This window comes from Mesocricetus auratus, unplaced genomic scaffold, assembly GCF_017639785.1.
Source record: "Mesocricetus auratus isolate SY011 unplaced genomic scaffold, BCM_Maur_2.0 Super-Scaffold_15014, whole genome shotgun sequence".
NCBI lineage: Eukaryota > Metazoa > Chordata > Mammalia > Rodentia > Cricetidae > Mesocricetus > Mesocricetus auratus.
Genome location: NW_024429186.1, coordinates 46209287 through 46229038, shown reverse-complemented (window position 1 = coordinate 46229038; position 19752 = coordinate 46209287). Strand labels below are relative to the sequence as shown.

General features: G+C 44.4%; 1 protein-coding gene across 10 annotated transcripts in view; it reads right to left on the bottom strand.

Moving 5' to 3' along the window:
- Trim9 (tripartite motif containing 9) overlaps positions 1-19396 on the bottom strand; it is a 104194-nt gene extending 84798 nt beyond the window's left edge. For 3 of the 10 annotated variants that reach the window (XM_013115384.2, XM_021228813.2, XM_013115386.2), the window contains exon 1: positions 18401-19394. In XM_013115384.2, the coding sequence (XP_012970838.1) occupies positions 18401-19222 (822 nt within the window). In that variant the 5' untranslated portion in view covers positions 19223-19394. Of the gene's footprint in view, positions 1-18400 lie in introns of all 10 variants that reach the window. The other 7 variants (XM_005072786.3, XM_040742985.1, XM_040742988.1 and 4 more) reach the window with 4 other exon arrangements.
- Between the last annotated feature and the right edge of the window lie 356 nt (positions 19397-19752).

Genomic DNA, 19752 nt, shown 5'->3' with positions numbered 1-19752 from the left:
CTACCTGGATTTTTCCTTGTTACTGGCTAACTTCTGAGTAACATGTCTACCTGCATTTGTTATAGAATGTACTGCAAAATCTATTATTCTCTTTTGCCAAGTGAAAGCTAAAAGGCTATTCTAGCAAGCAGGAATTAAATAGCCCTTACTTGGTGGGCAGGGACTTTAGACATTCCCCCTGTCTACCGCTACGGTCAGAATGCAGGAATATCAGTGCACCCATATAAACAGATGAATGCAGGAATATCAGTGCACCCATATAAACAGATGAATGGTTTTTGAATAATAAGAGCTGGTATTTTATCAAAAACCATGCCAATGCCTGGGACTTCTCAGTGATATTAAGCGCTGAGGCCTGCTCTAGTGGGTGTAGCATCATTGTTGCCTGTTTTCCAAATGAAGAACTCACCAGAGGTGCAGAGCAGTTCAACCACTTACCAAAGGCAGTCAAGTAAATAAAGACAATGAGGTTTCCTGGCTCCAATACCCAGGTTTCTCCTCAGAATTCACTGGTCTCCTTTATTCAAAAGAATGGTAACCCTCAAGGTCACGGGTGACTTTTTGGCTCCTGGATCGGTCCCTTTTTGTTTCCTCACTACTGTGTGCTCTGTGAAAGGGACCCTATGCCTGGTTTCTTGACTTCCCCACAGTCCCCCAGGAGGGACTCCTGCTAAGGAAACCAGCAATGAGCACTGTATCCATTCTCTGCAGACTTTTATAGACACAATGTAGCTATACAAACATAGTGAAAACTTGGATTTACTTATACCTTTCCTGCATTAGTTACAGTTGCAGCGCTGTGGCGGACCCCTAATGAGATCAACTCAACGGGGAGGGGTGTTTTACTTTAGCTCAGTTTCAGAGTTCAGTCTGCAGTAACTAGTTGGGTCTCATGAACGTGACATTGGGAATGTAGCAGAGGAGACTGTTAACCCCATGGTGCACTGGAGGCAGAGAACAAGGAAAGGACTAGTTGTGAGCTATAACTTTCAAAGGCGTGTCCCTGCAATCTGCTTCCTGAAGACCCTACCTTCTGAAGTTTCCAACCCGTCCCCAAGTTGTGCCACCTGCTGGTAACATAAATGTTAACACATTAGCCTACAGAAGACTAGTTGGACTTTCAAACTATTATTCCTTTCTTCGTCATGGTAATCCTTGCAGGTGGGATCTGTTACAATGTCCATTTCAGAGATGAGAAACGAAAAGAAAATCAAACTTCATGTGTCACTAACCACTATATATTCTTCACCTCTCCATGGCGCTTCCCTAATTGTCATAACCCGGTAAGCAAACCCTGCTTTTCCAGCCCTGTTCTGTTAGCTGTCTGATACACTGGTGGGTCCCCAGTGATTTTATCAGGATAACCCTATTTATGGAGCTCTAGTCCTTTGGCCCTAACTCTGATTTATACACTGGCCATAAATAGACTTAACCAGAGACTACTTTTTGCATCTGCCAGGTCCATTTTATTCCCTGTTTCTCCCATTTTTTGTGTGTTAATCTGAATTCCTGAAGGTTATCTCTTATTGCCCTAGACATGCACAGTGTTAAAATGCTGGTTGTGATTTGTACTCAGCCAATAAGACATTGATGTCTAAGATACTCATGACTTTAGGTGAGGCACCTGTAACCTGTCAAACATAAGCACTGGCTCTCTGCACGCATGGAGCCTTCCTAAATCAATTCTGTTGAGCTGTCCTGCCGAATCATAGGGAAATCCTCAGTGAGATAAACACCAAATGACCTTGAGTCCCATGACAAAGTTCACCCACAAAACCCTGTTTCCTATCTCAGTTTTAGTATTAAAAGAACCAATTCTCAGAGCATCTGGCCTTGAACTGGACATATGCCATCATCTATTCAAGCATTCTCCATACAGAGACATGTGGAGAATGTTTGGGCATATATAAAAGTGCTTGCTTGTGTAATCAACTAGACATCTCCCTCACTGCCTGAACTTTCAGTAGCTGATCCACCTGGGTAGCAATGCCTGCCAAATAGTCTTTCCACCCTGCACCGGAACTTAAATTAACAAGAACTTCACTTAGGCTACGGGGAGCCTCGGATAGTTACAATAAGCCATCTAAATTCCTTATCATACCTGGGAAGTAAAGAGAAGTAGGATATGAAGGAATGCAGGGAGTAGAGCATCCCATTGACCAATGTGATTCAACCTTTGAGGAAAATCATGAACTACCAGCCAACACTAAAGGGAACTGATTTCAAACCCAATGCCTGTAGGTTTTATGACAATCTTTTCATGTATGGTACTTCACTAATTTTCACTAATTTCTTCAAAAATACATTCTGGGATTCACTTACACAATAACCAAGGTATGGAAACAACCTATGTGTCTACTAGTGAATGAAGAGATAAGGAAAAAGTGAAGCACAGGCAGACACACACACACACTACTCAGACTTAAAAAGGAAATTATTCCATTTGACACAATATGAATGGGTCTGGAGAATTATTCTAAATAAAGTAAACCAGACACAAAAACATATTGCCTGTCCCACTTACGTGTGGAATCCAAAAAGTCAAGTATACAGAAAATAGAATGTATACGATAAGGGGAATTAGGATGTGTAGGTCAAATAGCAAGATATAGTAGATGTGCAGATAATTGAGTCTCCAGACTAGCGTACAGTATGAGAACTACCGAACAGAAACTGTGTATATAGGACCATTTCTTAAAGGAGAATTTGCTACTCTTGTCACAAAAAAATTACAATGTGAGATGACAGGCATATCAAGCTGATTCACTCCACTAGTTACTGGTTTCTACAGATGTCTCGGAACATTGTGTTGTGAACCTTAAATATGCAAGATAAATATATCTGAAAAACAGAATAAAATTTCCAATGACTACTTTACAATATAACCTTTTATACTTGCTGAGTTTAATAAAACTTAATGATCAACAATCCCAAGCTATAGCATGCATGTTAAACTATTAAATAAAGCTGGGTTGGTGATGCATGCCTATAATAACAGCACATATGAGACTATGGCAAGAGGACTTGTGTGAGTCTGAGGCCAGCCTGGACTCTACAGAGAGATCATGACTCAAAATAAAGAGAATTTTGAAAACAAATTGATAGCTTTGTTACAATAAAATGTATGATTTATTGGAATGAAAATGTAATTGAACTCTTTGGCCATACTCAGGAAAGCATAATTAATTGGCCAGTCTTTGTCAGCCTTCAATTTAGATAATAACTTTCTACTGACTAATTCAATTATCTCCCATTTGCAGATGAAATTTATGAATTTTTTTATTCCCATTCCTCAAGGTAATGGGAATGTCCAGGTTCTGTTCAGTGTTTGTTCTAAGATGGATAGTGTGGTGATGCCTGAACTCTCAGCTACTCAGAAGGCAGGAAGGAGAATGGAGTTAGTGGATAGTAAGGGCAACTTAGCAAGACCTCTGTCTCCAAATAAAAGCAAAATGAATAGGGATGTAGCTCAGTAGTTAGGGTGTTTGCCTAGAATACACAGGCCCCTGGATCTAATCCATAGGACCACCATCAACACCAACAAAAATTCTATCATGTTTTTTTCTTTTTTCTTTGAGACAGGGTTTCTCTGTGTAGCTTTGGAGCCTGTCCTGGCACTTGATCTGTAGACCAGGCTGGCCTCAAACTCACAGAGATCTGCCTGCCTCTGCCGAGTGCTGGAATTAAAGGCGTGCACCACCACCACCGCCGGTGGCTACATGTCAATAGACTCTGTGTTGCATTTAATAAAATCACTTTATGACACCTTTCAAACTAAGATGAGTGTAAGCACATTTTAAATGACCCTGATGTGTATGTTGTGATCTTATTTTAACATTACACGTTGTTGGCCAAGTACATTACAGTAATATATTGTTGGGATCCGTGCCAGCCCTCAGGCTGCTACACACCAGATATGATTTGAGGAGCTGCCATCACTTGGACCTTCAGTGGGAATGAAGCCAGGGCTGAGAAAATCAGTGGCTACAGGAAGGCAGAGGAGGCACAAGCCACATGGGGTGGCTAGGGAGACTCTGCAGCAGCTCCTGGGTAAAGGACCAGCAGCTGGCTGAGCCTACCAGACACACGCCAATGACAGCAAGCCTTGGAGAGGACTAAGAAGTCAGGCTGGGGCTGGGGTCCAGCACAGAGCTTGTCTAGCATGCTAGCAGCTAGCTCCGCTTTAGTCCCAGCACTGCAAACCGCAGAGAGCATGAAGGAGGAAGGTGTTTGCAGACAGGTTGGCAGAAACCATGAGCTCCACAGAGGACCCCAGGAGAGTGGAGAGGGATGGTGGTCTCAGGCTGATCCTTTGACTTACTGAAAGCTAGTGCTTACAGAAATAGAGGATGTCATGGTAAAGAAGGGAGGTCAATTTAATGGCATAAACATCACAATTCCCCCTTAAAGAACAACGACAATAAAACAAAGTTAACAAACTCTAGTGATTATAGACATAGAATATAGAAAACCAACCATCAAAAAAAAAAAATCAGTGATTGTGGGAGAGTCCCCCGAAGGGAAAAATCCTATTTCAATTGAGTCTCATCAAATAAACAGGCACACACACTCACCCACATTCACACATGCACTCACACACACACACACATACACAGAAGCAATTAAATGTGGGCTCTTGGATATTTAGAATTCTTAATGTAAATTCCATAAAATAAAGTGGTTTTCTTTAAAAAAAAAAAAAACATAAGATACACCATGTGACTTTGGTAATTTAAAGAAGTGTTCAGTTAGCCAGGAGGTGGTGGTGCATGCCTTTAATCCTGGCACTTGGGAGGCAGAGGCAGGTGGATCTCTGTGAGTTCAAGACCAGTCTGGCCTACAAGAGCTAGTTCCAGGACAACCTCCAAAGCCACAGAAAAACCCTGTCTCGAAAAAAAAAAAAGTGTTCAGTTATTTTCTGTGACCTTGGAAGGAGTTGGGCAATCAATGTGTAAGATCCAGTGCTCCAATTCTATCAGTTTGTAACTTTCAACTGCACAGGAAGAATCTTGCATTTTAGCACCTTAACTTGCTTTTTAAAATATCACAGTCGTGACTCTCTGTTGTGGAACAATCCTTTTGCATACTGTAAAAATTTGTCACTCAAATTGTTTGATAAAACACTGATTGGTCAGTGACCAGGCAGGAGGTATAGGCGGGGCAACTAAACTAAGAATGATGGGAAGGAGAAGGGCGGAGTCAGGAGTCACCAGCCAGACAAAGAGGGAGCAGGAGATGAGCATGCCATGCTAATAAAGGTACTGCTGTGTGGCAGAGCATAAACAAGGAATATGGGTTAACTTAAAATGTAAGAGTTAGCTAGTAACAAGCCTGAGCTATCGGCCCAGAAATTATTTCGGAAGTGCACCCAGTATTTGGGAACAGGTGGGCGGAACACAAATGTCTGTTTCTAACTCTCAGTTGACAGAAAACACAGCCAGAGATGAAGCTTTATGTTGTTTACAGAAGTGAACTCTATCACCACAGTCAGGATGCGGAACTCGGGGTAAAGAGAGAGGCACCATGCCCGGGGAAACTTCGTCTGCAGCTCTGAGATGTTCCTATGCTTTCTAATTGGTGGAGCCCTCTGGACAGAGGTTATCCACACAAAGGCCTGTGCATAGAAACCCAAGCAACATTACGTATAATCTCTGAGATGTCGGAGCAAATGTGTTCACCTTGTGTGCTGTAAAAACCTTGTGTTTTGTAAAAAGCAAGCACGACATGTCTAACACGACAGATTTTTAACCCATCCCAAGGATGGACAAAGCACTGATGTGTGCTACAAAGTAGGAACCTTGAAACCGTGCCGAGTGGGAGAAGCCAGACACTAAAGGGAACACATCCTATGACAATGTTTGCATGGAATACCCAGATTAGTCAAATCCACAGAAACAGGAAGTTCTCCAGAAGTTTCCAGGTGCTGGGGACAGAATGGAGTGTTGAGGGTCTAAATGGTGATGGGGGATTCTTTCCGAGTGATGAAAATGTGGGATTCCACTACGTGTTGGTTACACATCTCTGTGAATAAATAGACCGAAAGCTACTGAATTAAACTGTAAAAGACTGAATGTTATGATGAGCTTTTTAATATGCTGTCTCCATATGAGAGATAGCATCCTTTTGGGGACTGAGGATGAGTGTGAATAGTGCAGAGCAGGAGGCCTGAGCATCACTGGTCATCACAACAGTGAATGCACAAAGCCAGTAGTCTGACTCTGTCACCTGTTAGCTGTGACTTTGGGTTTCCTGGTCTCTATTTCCTTATTTGTAATGAGGAGGGCAATGGTATCTGCCTCATACTGTTGAGAGAAGTCACCAGTGACATCAGAGAATGCCCTTGTACCAGCACCTAGGGTACTGTGAGCTTGGGATGTAAGTGGTCAAAGTTATGAAAGCCTTGTCTGGGCTTCCCTCTTAACCTGGCTTCCTTATTTGATGATTCTAGAACTTTAGATTTGTTTCTAATCAGTCATTGTTTCTAATGCTGCAATTCTGAAGAATGTGCAGGTCTGAAGTACTTAACCTGGTATCTTGAGCCTTGAAATCAAAAGTCCTCACTTTGGTACCAGCAGATCTGGGGGTTTGGTGCAAACCTCTTGAGGGACTACCAAGTTCTTGTATCCCAGAACTAAGAAGCAGCACAGGGCACGCAGCAAGTAGCAAGCAAAGAGAGAACTTACTAAGGGAGAATACACTCCCAAGGGAGGAAGCAGGCCTAACAAGGGCCTCAGTGGCTCAGACGGCAGTGCAGGGCCACTAGGGAGCTCTTATCGCACAAAGCACAATGAGTTTAGCATCGGCTTTTCTACACATGCCTTGTTACATATAGTTCTACATAAAACTTCAAGGGTCATAAGCTTCAGCATCTTGAATCTCCACATACAGGAGATTTTAGTATTTTAGTATTAAAACAACCAGAGGCCTCTCTGCCTGGGCCAGCACTCCAGCTAGTTTTAGTTGGCATGCAGCTGGGTGAGCCTGGGGGGCCCAGCCCTCCTCTTTGCCAACTTGCTTTTTCACATGCTAATTTTGTAAGGCTTTGGGTAAGGCCCTCTGGACCTCATTCTGCCTGCCCCATTCTCTTGTCTCAATTTGTCTCCATTGTAGAATTGTATCCTTCAGATCTTATTTAGAATAAAAAAGAGGCAACCCATGGTTAGCAGTGGAGAGAGTCGAGGAGTTCTGATCTGGGCAAGCTAAGTGTGAGGCAGTTACATCCATCCAAATAATGGTTCCAGTGGGCTGTAGATGCTAGAGTCAATGCAAATGTGTGATCAATGGCTAAACATGAGCTCAAACATAAAAACTGTGAAATCTTGATAATTGAAAAACCATTTCAATAAAAATAGTAATCCCAGTTACTGGAGGATTGCAAGTTCAAGGTCAACCTGGGTAACTTAGGGACACTGTCTCAAAATGAAAGAAAGAAAGAGGAAAGGAAGGAAGGAAAATAAAGGAAGAAAGGAAAAGAAAGGAAGGAAGGGAGAAAGAAAGGAAGGAAGGAAGGAAGGAAGGAAGGAAGGAAGGAAGGAAGGAAGGAAGGAAGGAAGGCAGGGAGGCTAAGAACATAGCTCAACAGTAGAGTGCTTGTTAAGCATGTGAGAGGCCACAGGTTCCATTCCCAGAAGCAGCTTTCAAAGAATCCATGTTCTATGCTGGTATATGTGTGAATGTGCCATTTGGGGTCTACTGAGAATGGCCAAACACAGTACCCTTGAATACTGAACTTGACAGAGCCATCCTGGAAATTGAGCATTCATACAAATTTCAGTGTTCTATTTTTCTTGTTCCTCAAAGTGGGAAATGCAGAATATTGTATTCAACACCATTCCATGTTTTAGCTCCAGCAGTGGTGGACTGACTTCCATAGTGGCAGAAAAGGGGCCAGAAACCACAGGCAGCTTGTAAATGCCATACGTCTTCCCCATTGGTTACATGCTGAAAGCTGTTTATCGCATTTTCTTGCTAAGGTTTGGCTAGATGATTGATGGTCAATAAAACCAATAAGAGCTGCTTGTTAGAAGCCCCGTGGATTTATCTCTGCCACGGAAGATTTATTGGATTGGATGGAAGTCTGAATTTACATTTGACTTGATGTGACGAATGCTCTTGGGATAACATTTCAGGGGTGTGAGAGGGAGGATGGTCAGGCATAAGCAACATGGCTTTATAGGTTTTATGAATCATTCTGTCCTGGATAGGGCACGAATATCAGTAAGCAAACGATGATGCGGGTGTGTAATGCAGTCAGCCATTGGTCATTTGCTGTCGCGAGAAGAAACTATGGACCACCAAGAGAGGGTGATCACGATTGAGTATGCTCTGGAGTCTTGTTCGACGTTGCACTTGAGCCTGCTCTTCAGCCTACATATATTTGATGGACCAGGGTTTTACTTTGAAGTCACAGAGCCTGCACTAGGTTACTTGTTTTAGTAACCACCTTTGCCCACTTCTGCCAGCTGCTTTGTTCAGAGACAGATGATGCCTTGGAATAATATACATGGCAGCTCAAATGTCTCTCTCAGGCGTTTCCTGAAGCATGGACACAACGATGAGTGCATACTGTCGGTTGTTCCTTAGAATACAAGCTTCAAGCAAAGTAAGAATACAGAAGAGGAACAAACATCTCAATAAAGCCAAACTGCGGCCATCGGGGTAGAAGGTCAGCTTCGCGTGAATGTGTTAGCCTCAGATGAGAATTGAACATCTAAGAAGCCCACCTGCTCACAAAAGATGTCTGTCTCCACGCCAAAGAGCAATGCTCAGCAAAATTTTCCGAAGCCAAGCCCTTAGGGATCAGAGCGTTAGCAAGAACATGTAGCTTTGATTTCATGCAAGTGTCCTTATCCATTTGTGCTGCTGTACAGGGTAACTCACTCATAATGAACAGAAATGCACTCGGCTCATGGTTTTAGGAGATCAAAAGGCTGCATCTGCTGAGGGCCATCTGCTGCATTACGACACAGTAGAATGCATCTCACGAGTGAAAGAAAGAGAGGAACCAAACTCATCCTCTCATCGGGAGTCCACCTTCTTGGTAACTAGTCCAGCCCAATGCCTTCCACCCATTCCCAAAGGCAGAGTTCTCTGACCTAGCCACACTCTCAGGGTCCTACCTCTCCACACTGCTGCTCTGGGGAGTGAGCTTCTACAGGGCCACCTTCAGACCACAGCAGCGAGGCTTGTGAGTCACAATTTTGTTTGGCAGAGCCTAAATCTGCTTCTGAACCATGTCTGTTTAGACATGCTTCTTCCATGGGTTGCAAATTTTTGTGGCACTAAATGTAGTGGTCACAGAAAATTTGGGAACAGTAGAAGGCTGTGAAAGTAGGATGATTAGATGTACATAATGAATCTGAGGTGTCTGTAATGTGACTTCCCAGCAGCTTGGTTCTGAATACAGAACATTTGCACTTGGTACTGCGGGAGTGGTCAAGCCAAGCAATGCCAGTAGACGCTACCTAAGACATCTCACCCAGATCTGAGGCTCCTGTATGTTATGAATTGTAGTGTTCCTACAAAGTTTTCTGCTCCTTTCAAAATGTAATATTTTAATCGCCAAAAAAACAAAGACTTTGAAAATATTTTCCCACTGACATTCATGAGTATGAAAGTATTGAGTTAGTATAACTTCGGGTTAGAGTGTTTCATATTAAAGGTTGACATTTGAGTTTCGTTAAAAATTTGTTGAGCTGGCAGTGATGGCACACACCTTTAATCCCAGTGCTTGGGAGACAGAGGCAGGCAGATCTCTGCGTTCTGAGTTAGAGGCAGTCAGTGAAGCAAGTTCCAGGACAGCCAAGACCACATAGAGAAACCCTGTCTTGAAAAACAACAACAAAAAATGTTGAACGAATGGCTTGGAGTAGGACAGAATTTTCAGCTGCAATGTCCTTGAGCAGGCTTCTGCCATTCTTTTGCTTGCTTATGTGTTTTCAACATTGACAATTATTAAAACATTGACCAACTCTGAAAGATACTGAAGACACTTTACAAACCCTCAATCAATATTTAATTTCTCATGCAAAAAAAAGAGCACATCCATCTCACCAGTAGGCAAATTTGCTTTTGTCCCTAATAAATAGTATAGTTATATGTATACCAAAGGATTATTTTATAATAGGTCTCTTCACAATTTATTGTCACTAAGTGTTTAATTGGCATACCTGAGTTATATGCCTGTGCTTCCTAGGGTGTGTAAAATTTTCTTGGGTGAAAAGAAAACACAGGAAAAAATGATTAAGAAGGCTCAGTTGATGTCACAGGCAAAAGTGCAAGACGAAATTGACGGATCAGACTCCCAAGTATGACTTTAACATATATTTGTGTTTTCAAAAATGCATTCGTAAATATCATAGATGCAGAAACAAAGTACTCATGTGCCCCTGTCATTTTAAAATCTCTTTATTCTTTTATGTTATCACCATCTGTATATGTTAAGATGTGTTGTTTCATTAAGAGGGCGGTAGCTGAGCTGGCAGGTCTCTGTCAGTCACCTCTCTCTGGAAGGGAGGCTGAACCTCAGGATTTAATCTTGCCTGTTTTTTTTTTTACCTCGGACAAGCTTGCTTATGGGATGCTTAACAGTGCGTCTCTCCTTTCCATTCGTTGTATAGTTTCCTCTTGCAACAGATTTTGTCATAAGGAAACAGTAGAAAATGACTTTGAATTACTCAGCACTCCCTATACATGAGACACGAAAGACCTCAGTTACTCACTAAGGATCTGGGATTTATAAGGCATTGCACTGTGCTTTATAGGTCCTGTATTTCCTATTTATCAGAAAGTTAAGACTGAGTGGCGATCAATGCATGAACTCTGGAACCAGACACCCTATGTCCAATTTCTGGCTCTGCCACTTACAATTGGTATGATTTTGTGACATTCCTGTATTCTTTTTCATAGGAAGATAGGTAGGTTATAAGCATGTAAAAAAAAAAACTGCTGCAAATGGCTTCTATCAGTGTTCCCCATATAGTAAGTACTCAGTACATTTTAACAAAGAGTGTTAAATAGAAGTTTAAAATGTGGTGATCACTGATAGGCTAATTTATAAACTTAAAGTACTGGGATTATGCTGGTAGTGATTAATTTTCCTCTCACCGATTCTTTCTTTCATTAAGCAAATATTTAACATCCACTAAGTACAAATGTGGATGGGGACAAAGGCAAATCAGAAAAAGAAAACTGTGGCACAGATTATTGGGTTCCAGTGCAAAACACTCAAATAAGCAGTTCTTTAATGGAGGAAGTTCACTCTCAGAACACAGTGCTGCGAACGCTGGGGAGCAGGGGGAACTGAAAACGGGCCTGGGGAGATGCCTGGGATCAGACCGGAAAAGTTAAGGACACTGACACAAGTGGGTTTGTTTCAAACGCTCGGGAGAGGAAGTCACGATGCTGAAGAGTCTCCGAAGAAAGCGCATTGAAGGGCGGGTGAGGGTCCGCGATGCTCATTTATTTATTTTAGACGGGAAACACAGAAGGGTTGTCTTATTCAGCTTAACATTAGCCGGGTCAAAATGCAAAAAGTTCTCTGTCTATAGTTTTCTTTGTTTGCTTGTTTTTAAAGTTCTGCAGGTAAGGCCATGTGTAGTTATAGAGACGGACATTCCCCGGTCCCTTTGCAGGGATGGGGGAGGGGTGGTAAGCATCGGGTTCTGGATGAGGAGGTCCACTGCAGCAAGGTGGGCTGTGGAGCCTGCGCACTAGGAAAGCTTAGTTGAGGGAGGGGGTGCCAAAGTCTGGTCTAAGAAGGGGGGAAGGTAAGTCCAGTGGCTAGGAAGATAGCTGGGAGGTCAGAGGTCAGATAGGGCGGTGAGGAGGGGAAAGCCGAGTAGCAAACGGGACTGTGACTAGTTCCAGGCCGACATACTGCTTTTTCATCGGGAACGTGAAAGACTGCAAACCCAGAGTCAAATGAAAGGACTGTGCTCATGCCCCCGATGCAGCTGCAGAAGAAAGGGAAGACCCCTACCAGCAACTCCAAGTTGGCTTGAGCAGCTGGGACAGATCCTTGCTGGGAGATGTCCCCAGCCCTATCTGGGAGTGGTTGGCTTTGGGATAAATTAGGCAAACCTAGCCAGTCTCTCATTATCTTAGTAAACGGCTTGTTACCGTTTCATTATAACCCTAAGTTTAAAAACTGACCTCAATGTCCATATGAAAATATTAATGAAGTTTGCATCTTAGAAATACTACTCACTTGGCTCTTACAAGTGTTGTGCTAGAATGCCGTAGGAACATTAAGTCTTTTAACTTTTAAAAATATTTTGTGTTTATTTTTAATTGTAAGTGCATGTGTGAGTTTATGTGAGTACAGATACCTTTTGAGGCCAGAAGAGGGCATCAGATTTCTCTAACCTAGTGGTTCTCAACCTTCCTAATGCTGCAACCCTTTTACAGTTCCTCATGTTACGGTGATCCCCAACCACAAAATTATTTCATTGCTACTTCATAACTGTAATTTTGCTATTGTTATGGATCATAATGTAAATATCTGATATGCAGGGTGTCTGACATTCTACCCCTGTGGTTGAGAACCACTGCTCTAGAGCCAGACAGTTGTGAGTTGCTCGGTTTGGGTGCTGGGACTTCAACTTGAACTTGGGTTCTCTGGAAGAGCAGTATGTGCTCTTAACCAGTGAGTTATCTCTGTATCCCTTCTCCATCCCCTCCACCCCTGTTCTGAGACAGGGTCTCTCTTTGTAGCCCTGTCTATCCTGGAACTCACTCTGTAGATCAGTCTGGCCTTGAACTCACAGAGATCTGCCTGCCTCTACCTCCTGAGTGCTGGTATTAAAGCCACCTTTTACCTCTTTAATCAAAAGTATTTTCAAAACAATCTAATTTTACCTAGTATAGGTTAGTGAGAAACTTAGTTAAACTTGCTCTTGGCATTTTGTATACTGAGCTTAAAAGCAGTCAAGGGAGATCAGTGGATTTTCATTATAGCGCATTAGACTTCTAGTGCCCAAAATCATTTAATTTTTTTTTGTATTTACAGTAGTAAAGAAGACAATATGCACCCAGAGGTTTCTTGCCTTTGAAAACAAACAAAATTTATAACTGGCAGAGATTCGGTTAGTGATCCAGTAAGTGCAGGCAATGACACTTTAAAAACATCCATCAGGCTAGGTTTTGAGAGCTCTTTCAAATAAATCTCCCCTTCTCTGCAAACAACTCCACAATAAAAACAGCCAGAGAAATCAATATAAGTGACCAGGTAGATTTAATGTCATTTTTGCTTCACTGAGCCAACACTGCATCTGTGTTTGTACTTCGAGTGTCAGAATGCAGCCTTGAAAACACAATGTTCCAGAGACAATATCTGGAATTAAAAACAATTAGACTCCTCAATGAAAATGACCAAGTGTTTTTAAACCACACATTTTTGTGACTCGGGATTTCTCAATTGAGAGTAGCAGATAAGACATCATGAACTAGCTAAGGAGAAAAAAGGGACCATGACATTGACATGAATGAGAAACCAAAGTCTCATGTGATCCAAGCTGACCGACACAGTGGACTCTGTCATGACAGTTTCCTCCCCCAGAAAGGAAGATTTTGTTGTACTTCCCACAAAATCTTATATCATCACCTAAACAGGTTCCTGTTCTTTACAGCTATCAGTCTCTGATAAAATGTGTTTTAAAATGATATTATTTACAACTATTGTTTCATACAAAAGGTTCTTTTCCCACCCTGGATGACAACGTTACAGGTTGAGCATCTCTAATCTGTAAATCTAAAATCTGAAACTGTCTCAAAACCCAAACTGATCTTTAGCTTGTACAAGTGACAAATTCCTGCCTAACCTCACAAGCCTAGCATTTTAAGAATCTGTATAAAATAACTCACAGGCTATTTAAATAAAATGTATATGAAACAAATAATTTCTGGGTTTAAAATCGGATCCTATCCTAAGATGCCCTACTATGCATGTGTAAAATTTCCAAAATAAAAAAGTTTGGAATACTTCAAGTATTTCTGAGAAGGATATTCAAAGACTGCAGTGTGTCACACACTGAACAGTCCATTAGCTTATGTAGCTGAGAAGTATGCTATTTATTTTCCTACTGAGATCAAAACTTGTGTGTGGACATTATTTCTAGTTACCAGATAACAGATGACAAGGGGTGGGTTATCGCTTACTTTATACAAACTGAAATTAATAATTTGAAAATACTTTATGCATTTTTTCAAATACGTTTGGAAACACCATTGAAGTTCTCTGCATCCTTGTGGGTGACAGAGAGGCATGAGACTCCCTGTCAGTTTTGGAGCCTCCCGTCCTCTAGCTACTTAATTGTGGCTCAGTTCATTCTTTAAATTTTCTAAGCTTTATTGACCCAAATTGCAAACAATAAAAACATAACACACACATACACCATTGGGAAAAAAATTGGATGTGGTAGTGTACACCTTTCATCCCAGTGCCTGGGAGGGAGAGGCAAGAGGATCTCTGTGAGTTCTAGGCTAGCCTGGTCTACAGAGTAAGTCCCAGGACAGCCAGAGCTACACATTGAAACCCTGTCTCATAAGAAAGAAAGAGATGGGGGAGGGAGGAAGGGAGGCGGGAAGGGAAGGGAAGGAAGGAAGGAAGGAAGGAAGGAAGGAAGGAAGGAAGGAAGGAAATACAACACACCAAAATTAACCAGAGTCTCAAAGTCCTTATAACTCAAGGAACTTCTTTATAGTTACAATGGACATTTGGAACAGAAGCTGTGACACTTCAATTTAAACTTTGCATATTCAGTTTTGAATATATTGTATGCACTTTCCTACCACCAAAACCAAAAAGATTCATTACACTCATCAGAAGTAAAAAACCTGAATGGAGGTAAAGGACACAAGTCATGAAAGAGGATACAAAGTTTTTATTTTTCATTGTGTTCAAGGGGTACAATTTTCTCCTCAGAAACATTGTCCTAAGACCTGTAAGAATGTTTATATTGCACACACAATGTTCTATGTCTTCCTCAGGTAAATTAATAGAAAAAAGGCACAAATGTAGGCTACTGAGTACAGTGACCCTAAGGACATATATTGCAACACACTGTAATGTATGGTGAACGGAATGCTATTTTGGAGGCATCACCTAAGATGTTTTCATACAAATGCTACAGCTAAGCAAGTTAGAGGGCAACCTGGGCTACATAAGACTGTCTCAAAACACCAAAGTTAATTAACTTAAAAGTAATTTTTTTGGTTTTTCGAGACAGGGTTTCTCTCTATTGTTTTGGAGGCTGTCCTGGAACTCTCTCTGTAGACCAGGCTGGCCTCGAACTCACAGAGATCCGCCTGTCTCTGCCTCCCAAATGCTGGGATTAAAGGTGTGAGCCACCAACACCTGGCAACTTAAAAGTAATTTAAAAGACCATTGGAGACAAGATCAGGATGAGTAGTACATGTTTAGGGTAAAAGAAGGAAGGAAGGAAGGAAGAAAAAAATCTTTGCTTAGAAGCACAAACATGGAAGTAAGCTTATGAAACATTTACTGATTCAGTGATTCATAAAATCAAGAGCTTAAGACTCCTGAAACTCTTAGGAACTGCTGAAAATTACAAGGCGATTTTAATAATAGTTCCAAATGCCATTCAAGATGTTTACAAACCTCTTTTATATTGCAACTTTTTCTATCAGCCCAACTTGGATAAAGGAATAGTGTAAGTGCTGATATAGTTTAAGACTGATATCAGATATTTGGCTTGGACTATTATTTCATGTATTATTTATGGATTTCAAAGGTCATGAATATCTAAAAATTAATTTGGTAAACTGACAATATATTTTAGCCAGCTGTTAAAACTACTTGAAAACTATTTGGCCTTGAGTATGTAAGCTGATGCCTTGTGCCTAATGGATATTTATTTACAGGATTTTCATCAGTAGAGATGGTTGCTGTCATAGACTGTGAATGAAAATATTCATAACTAAGTACGGACTCTGAGAGAAGGAGGTATAGTCCTTTGCTCTCCCATGTTTTGAAGGTCGTACCAATCCTGCCCCAGGAGTATTTACAGAGATAGCAAGTGAAGAAGTAACATATTATCTCATTAAGGAAAAACAAAGTTGAGGAGTAATGTTCAGTGTTCTAACAGATGACAACTGAATATTAAAATCTACCATTTTTCTGCTCAACTTTTCCAGGCCATTTGGTTACCTGGGTATTGACTGGACAAAATAATACTGATTCATTATCCTGGGAAAATATGCCAAAAATCAGACAGTACGCCATCTTCCAGTCAGCCATTTTATTTCATTTTTCATGGGGTTTCTTTTGGCAATTTTTAAAAGCAGATATAAAAATTTCAACCATAATGTCTACTCACAATTTCCATTGTCAGGTAACTAACAGGCTTGATATTTCAACTGTACACGGGGCTTGGCATAGATTTGAAGGTTCCTTTTGCCCTTCACGGATAGAGCATGTGCTATCCATGACAAGCAATGTTGTGTGACACCCAATTCTAGCACTAAGGTCTTTGCCCAGGCAGGGGGATTAATTTCTTAGGCACTTTGTGGAGAAATTCAACTACAGGTCAGCTACATCCAGACTACATTTGAGTTTGAGTGCATAATCATTATATGTAGGGAGAAAGTGGCTGAGAACTACTTTTTTTTTTAAACTTTCAAAATCAAATGTCATTTTTAGAATTATAACTGGAGAGCTGGGCACATGCCATAAATCCCTTGTCATTTGGGAGACAGAGGCAGGGAAAGAGTGGGAAAGTCCCCAGTGATGCTGGAAATGCTGGCATTTGTCTTTTTATGTCCCAGTCAAGATTGCTGTTCCCATCTTAACTGCAGAGTAGGTGCCTCTCAAAGTCAGCTTTTCTAGTTCCCAAGGAATTCTGGGAGACTAATGGGGACACAGCTGAGGGCCACAAGGCTGTCTTCACTGCCTTATCCTTGGGCAGACAAGCCTGTGATGTAAAGACAGTTTCACCCGCGACAACGCTGGGCAGCTGTCGTGCCCCTACAATTAAGTGGAAAAGTAAAATCGCGTTACAGCACATCCATACAAGGGCTCTCCTTCCTACTAAGCAACTTGGACGCGTTATTATAAAGAGCGCACTCTCCTCACAAAGCTGATCTTCCAGCTTTGTGTGTGTTAGGGGAGGGGCAAAAAATAAGCACAAGACAGCATAATTAATATGTGTGGCATGTTATCATGCTGGAGGGTGATAGGTGCTACTAAGAAAAATAAGACAGGGAGGCAAGGGTTGTCTGAGGCAGGTCAGCAAAGCCTCTGTCTGGCCTTTATTCACATCTGAGCAAAGTCAAGGAGGCCAGGGAGGGAGTGGCCCTATCTAGGCATTGGGGGAGAGAATCTCAGGAAAGAACACCCAATGTAAAGGCTTAGGCAGAGAGCGCCCCCCGCCCCGCCCCCAGTGTTGGGTGAAGAACAGCAGAAACACAGAAGCCCAGAGTGGGGAGTCAATGAGTGGAAGAGGCCAAGAAGAAGATGCTAGAATGTTCTAAGGGTGATCTGAGAGGCACAGGAAGCCATCGAAGCAGAGGAATCACATGACAGCATGTTAAAGGCATTCTTTTTCAGTAGCCCTGGGAAAGGCTCCATCAAAAGGAGCCAAAAGACAACTCCGCTAACAGGTGTCTCAAAGTTTGCAGCTACGGAAAGGGGGAGGTTTGAACCCTGGTGGAATGAGGGTTTGGGTGACGCGACGGTTTTAGGACGCAACCGCTTACAATACTCTGGTCCTTCTTCTGTGGCCTTAGGTCCCTCTCCCACGAGGGCCAAGGCCCAGACAAACTGTTTGCCTTGTGACCGCGGGACCTCTCCACCTGCTAGAGTTGTAGGCATCGGGGAATGTTTCTCTTCCAACCAGAGCGTCAGGTCCAGCTCAGAGCGGACTCATCAGTATTCCGCCCGCGGAGTCTCTCCCCGCCCCCGCCCTGCATCAGGGCTTCTGCCTTCCTCGCTGAGACAGTCCCCTGAGGTCCGCGCAAGCCCGTCGCCCCGCCTGTCCCCTTCTCCCTTGTCCTCAGCCCACCCATCATCGGCGCTTGCCTGGGGGCCTTTGCCACCAGCGCGCCTGTGCTAAGCCTCATAGACTTTGCCCTAAGGTGGTGGCGGCCATAGTCTGCAGACTGAAGAGGGGGCGCCTTGGGCCCAGCTCACAGGCCACACCGACTGGCGGGGGAGACCCACGCTAAAACATCCCTGCAACCGCTCCCCGGAGACACTCAACTTCCGTGCATCGCATCAAATGTCCCCCGAGCCTCCTGCAATGCACCAGATCGCAAGGCAGACGCCAAAGGCACCTGCACTGCGCCCCCACTGGGATGCGCTGTGACCCTAAGAGGGACGGAGTACTGCAAACCTGGAGGGCCCAGGGCGCGGGAATTCAGGGGTGGGTTGTGGAGGACTCACCTTGTGCAGTTTCCACATGGCCCCCAAAGCCTTGACTTCGTGGCTGGAGTGTTTGCCCTCCTCCAGGCACTGGTAGCACACCGGCATCTTGCACTGCACGCAGTACATGCTGTGGTTCTCCAGCTCGTGGTCTGTGCAGGTGGAGACCTTGCGCGGGCTCAGCCGCCGGCTTACGCGACCCTGGGCCGGGGGCACCAAGCGGTGTTTGGCTAGGGGCCCCCGCGGGGGGTGGCAGCGCAGGCGACAAGGGTCGCAGTAGAAGACGTCGCACTGTTCGCACATGACCGTGGCCTCTTTGGGCGCTTTCTCGCAGAGCTGGCACTTGAGGGCCGCGGCTTTGCTCTGTTGGTAGCGGTCGATGACCCCTTCCAGGACGCGGTTCTTGGGGAAGCCGCGAAGGCCCCGGTCATCCAAGATGAGGCTGCGGTGGCACTGGGGACAGGTGATGCAGGAGTTGCGGGGCACCGGGGCCAAAGCCGGTGACAGGTGGGTGGGCGGTGGCGGCATAGCAGGGGGGAAAACACGGACGCCGTTGGGCGACTTCTGGCACGGGGTAGTGGGGGCGCTGGCGAAACCTCCGTAGGAGCCATAGCCGCTGTCCGCCTCGCTGTACAGGCTCATCTTGTCCAGGTCCAGATAGTCATAGTCGGAGACCCCAGAGCCCGAGGCCCGGCGGCTCTGGGGGGACTCGGACTCCGGGGTCTGCACCAGGATGTTGCGGGCGCACGCCTGACATAAATTGTGAGAGCAGGGCAGAATGATGGGCTCCCGATAGAAGGAGCCGCACACAGGACATTTTAACTCTTCTTCCATCTCTTCCATGGGGACCTGGCTGGAAGCGAGGCAGCAGCGGCTGCAGTAGAGGCGGCTTGATCCGGCGAAGCGACGGATGGGCCTGCGGTGTCCAGCACCTTGGCCAGCGGCGGCGGTGGTGGCGCCTTCCCGCGTCGCCTAGGCGCCGACTCCCCGCGTCGCGCTCTCTCTGCCAGCCGCTGAGCCTCCGCGCTGCGCGCCAGCCCGGGCCCGCCCCCTCCCGCGGTTAGCCCCGCCCCGCCAGGGAGCCGAGGCTCAGCGGCCGGCGACCGTGAGAGCGGCGTTCTCATTGGCCCCCCGCCCTGTCTGTCTCTTCTCCTCTGCAGGCCACAGGGGGCTCCGTGGAGACGGGGCTGCAGCCTCGGCTTCGCCTGCTGGCTGCTGCGGGATCTCGGGAGGGGCTTGGCGCGCGGGCCCGGAGGGAGGAGTGGGGCGAGATGATTCATCCCTCGCCCCGTTTCCTTCCGAGCTCGGGTGCCGTCACCCCGGAGCGGGGGGGCGTGAGAACCCCTCCCGGTCGCGAGTGGGCTGCTGCTGCC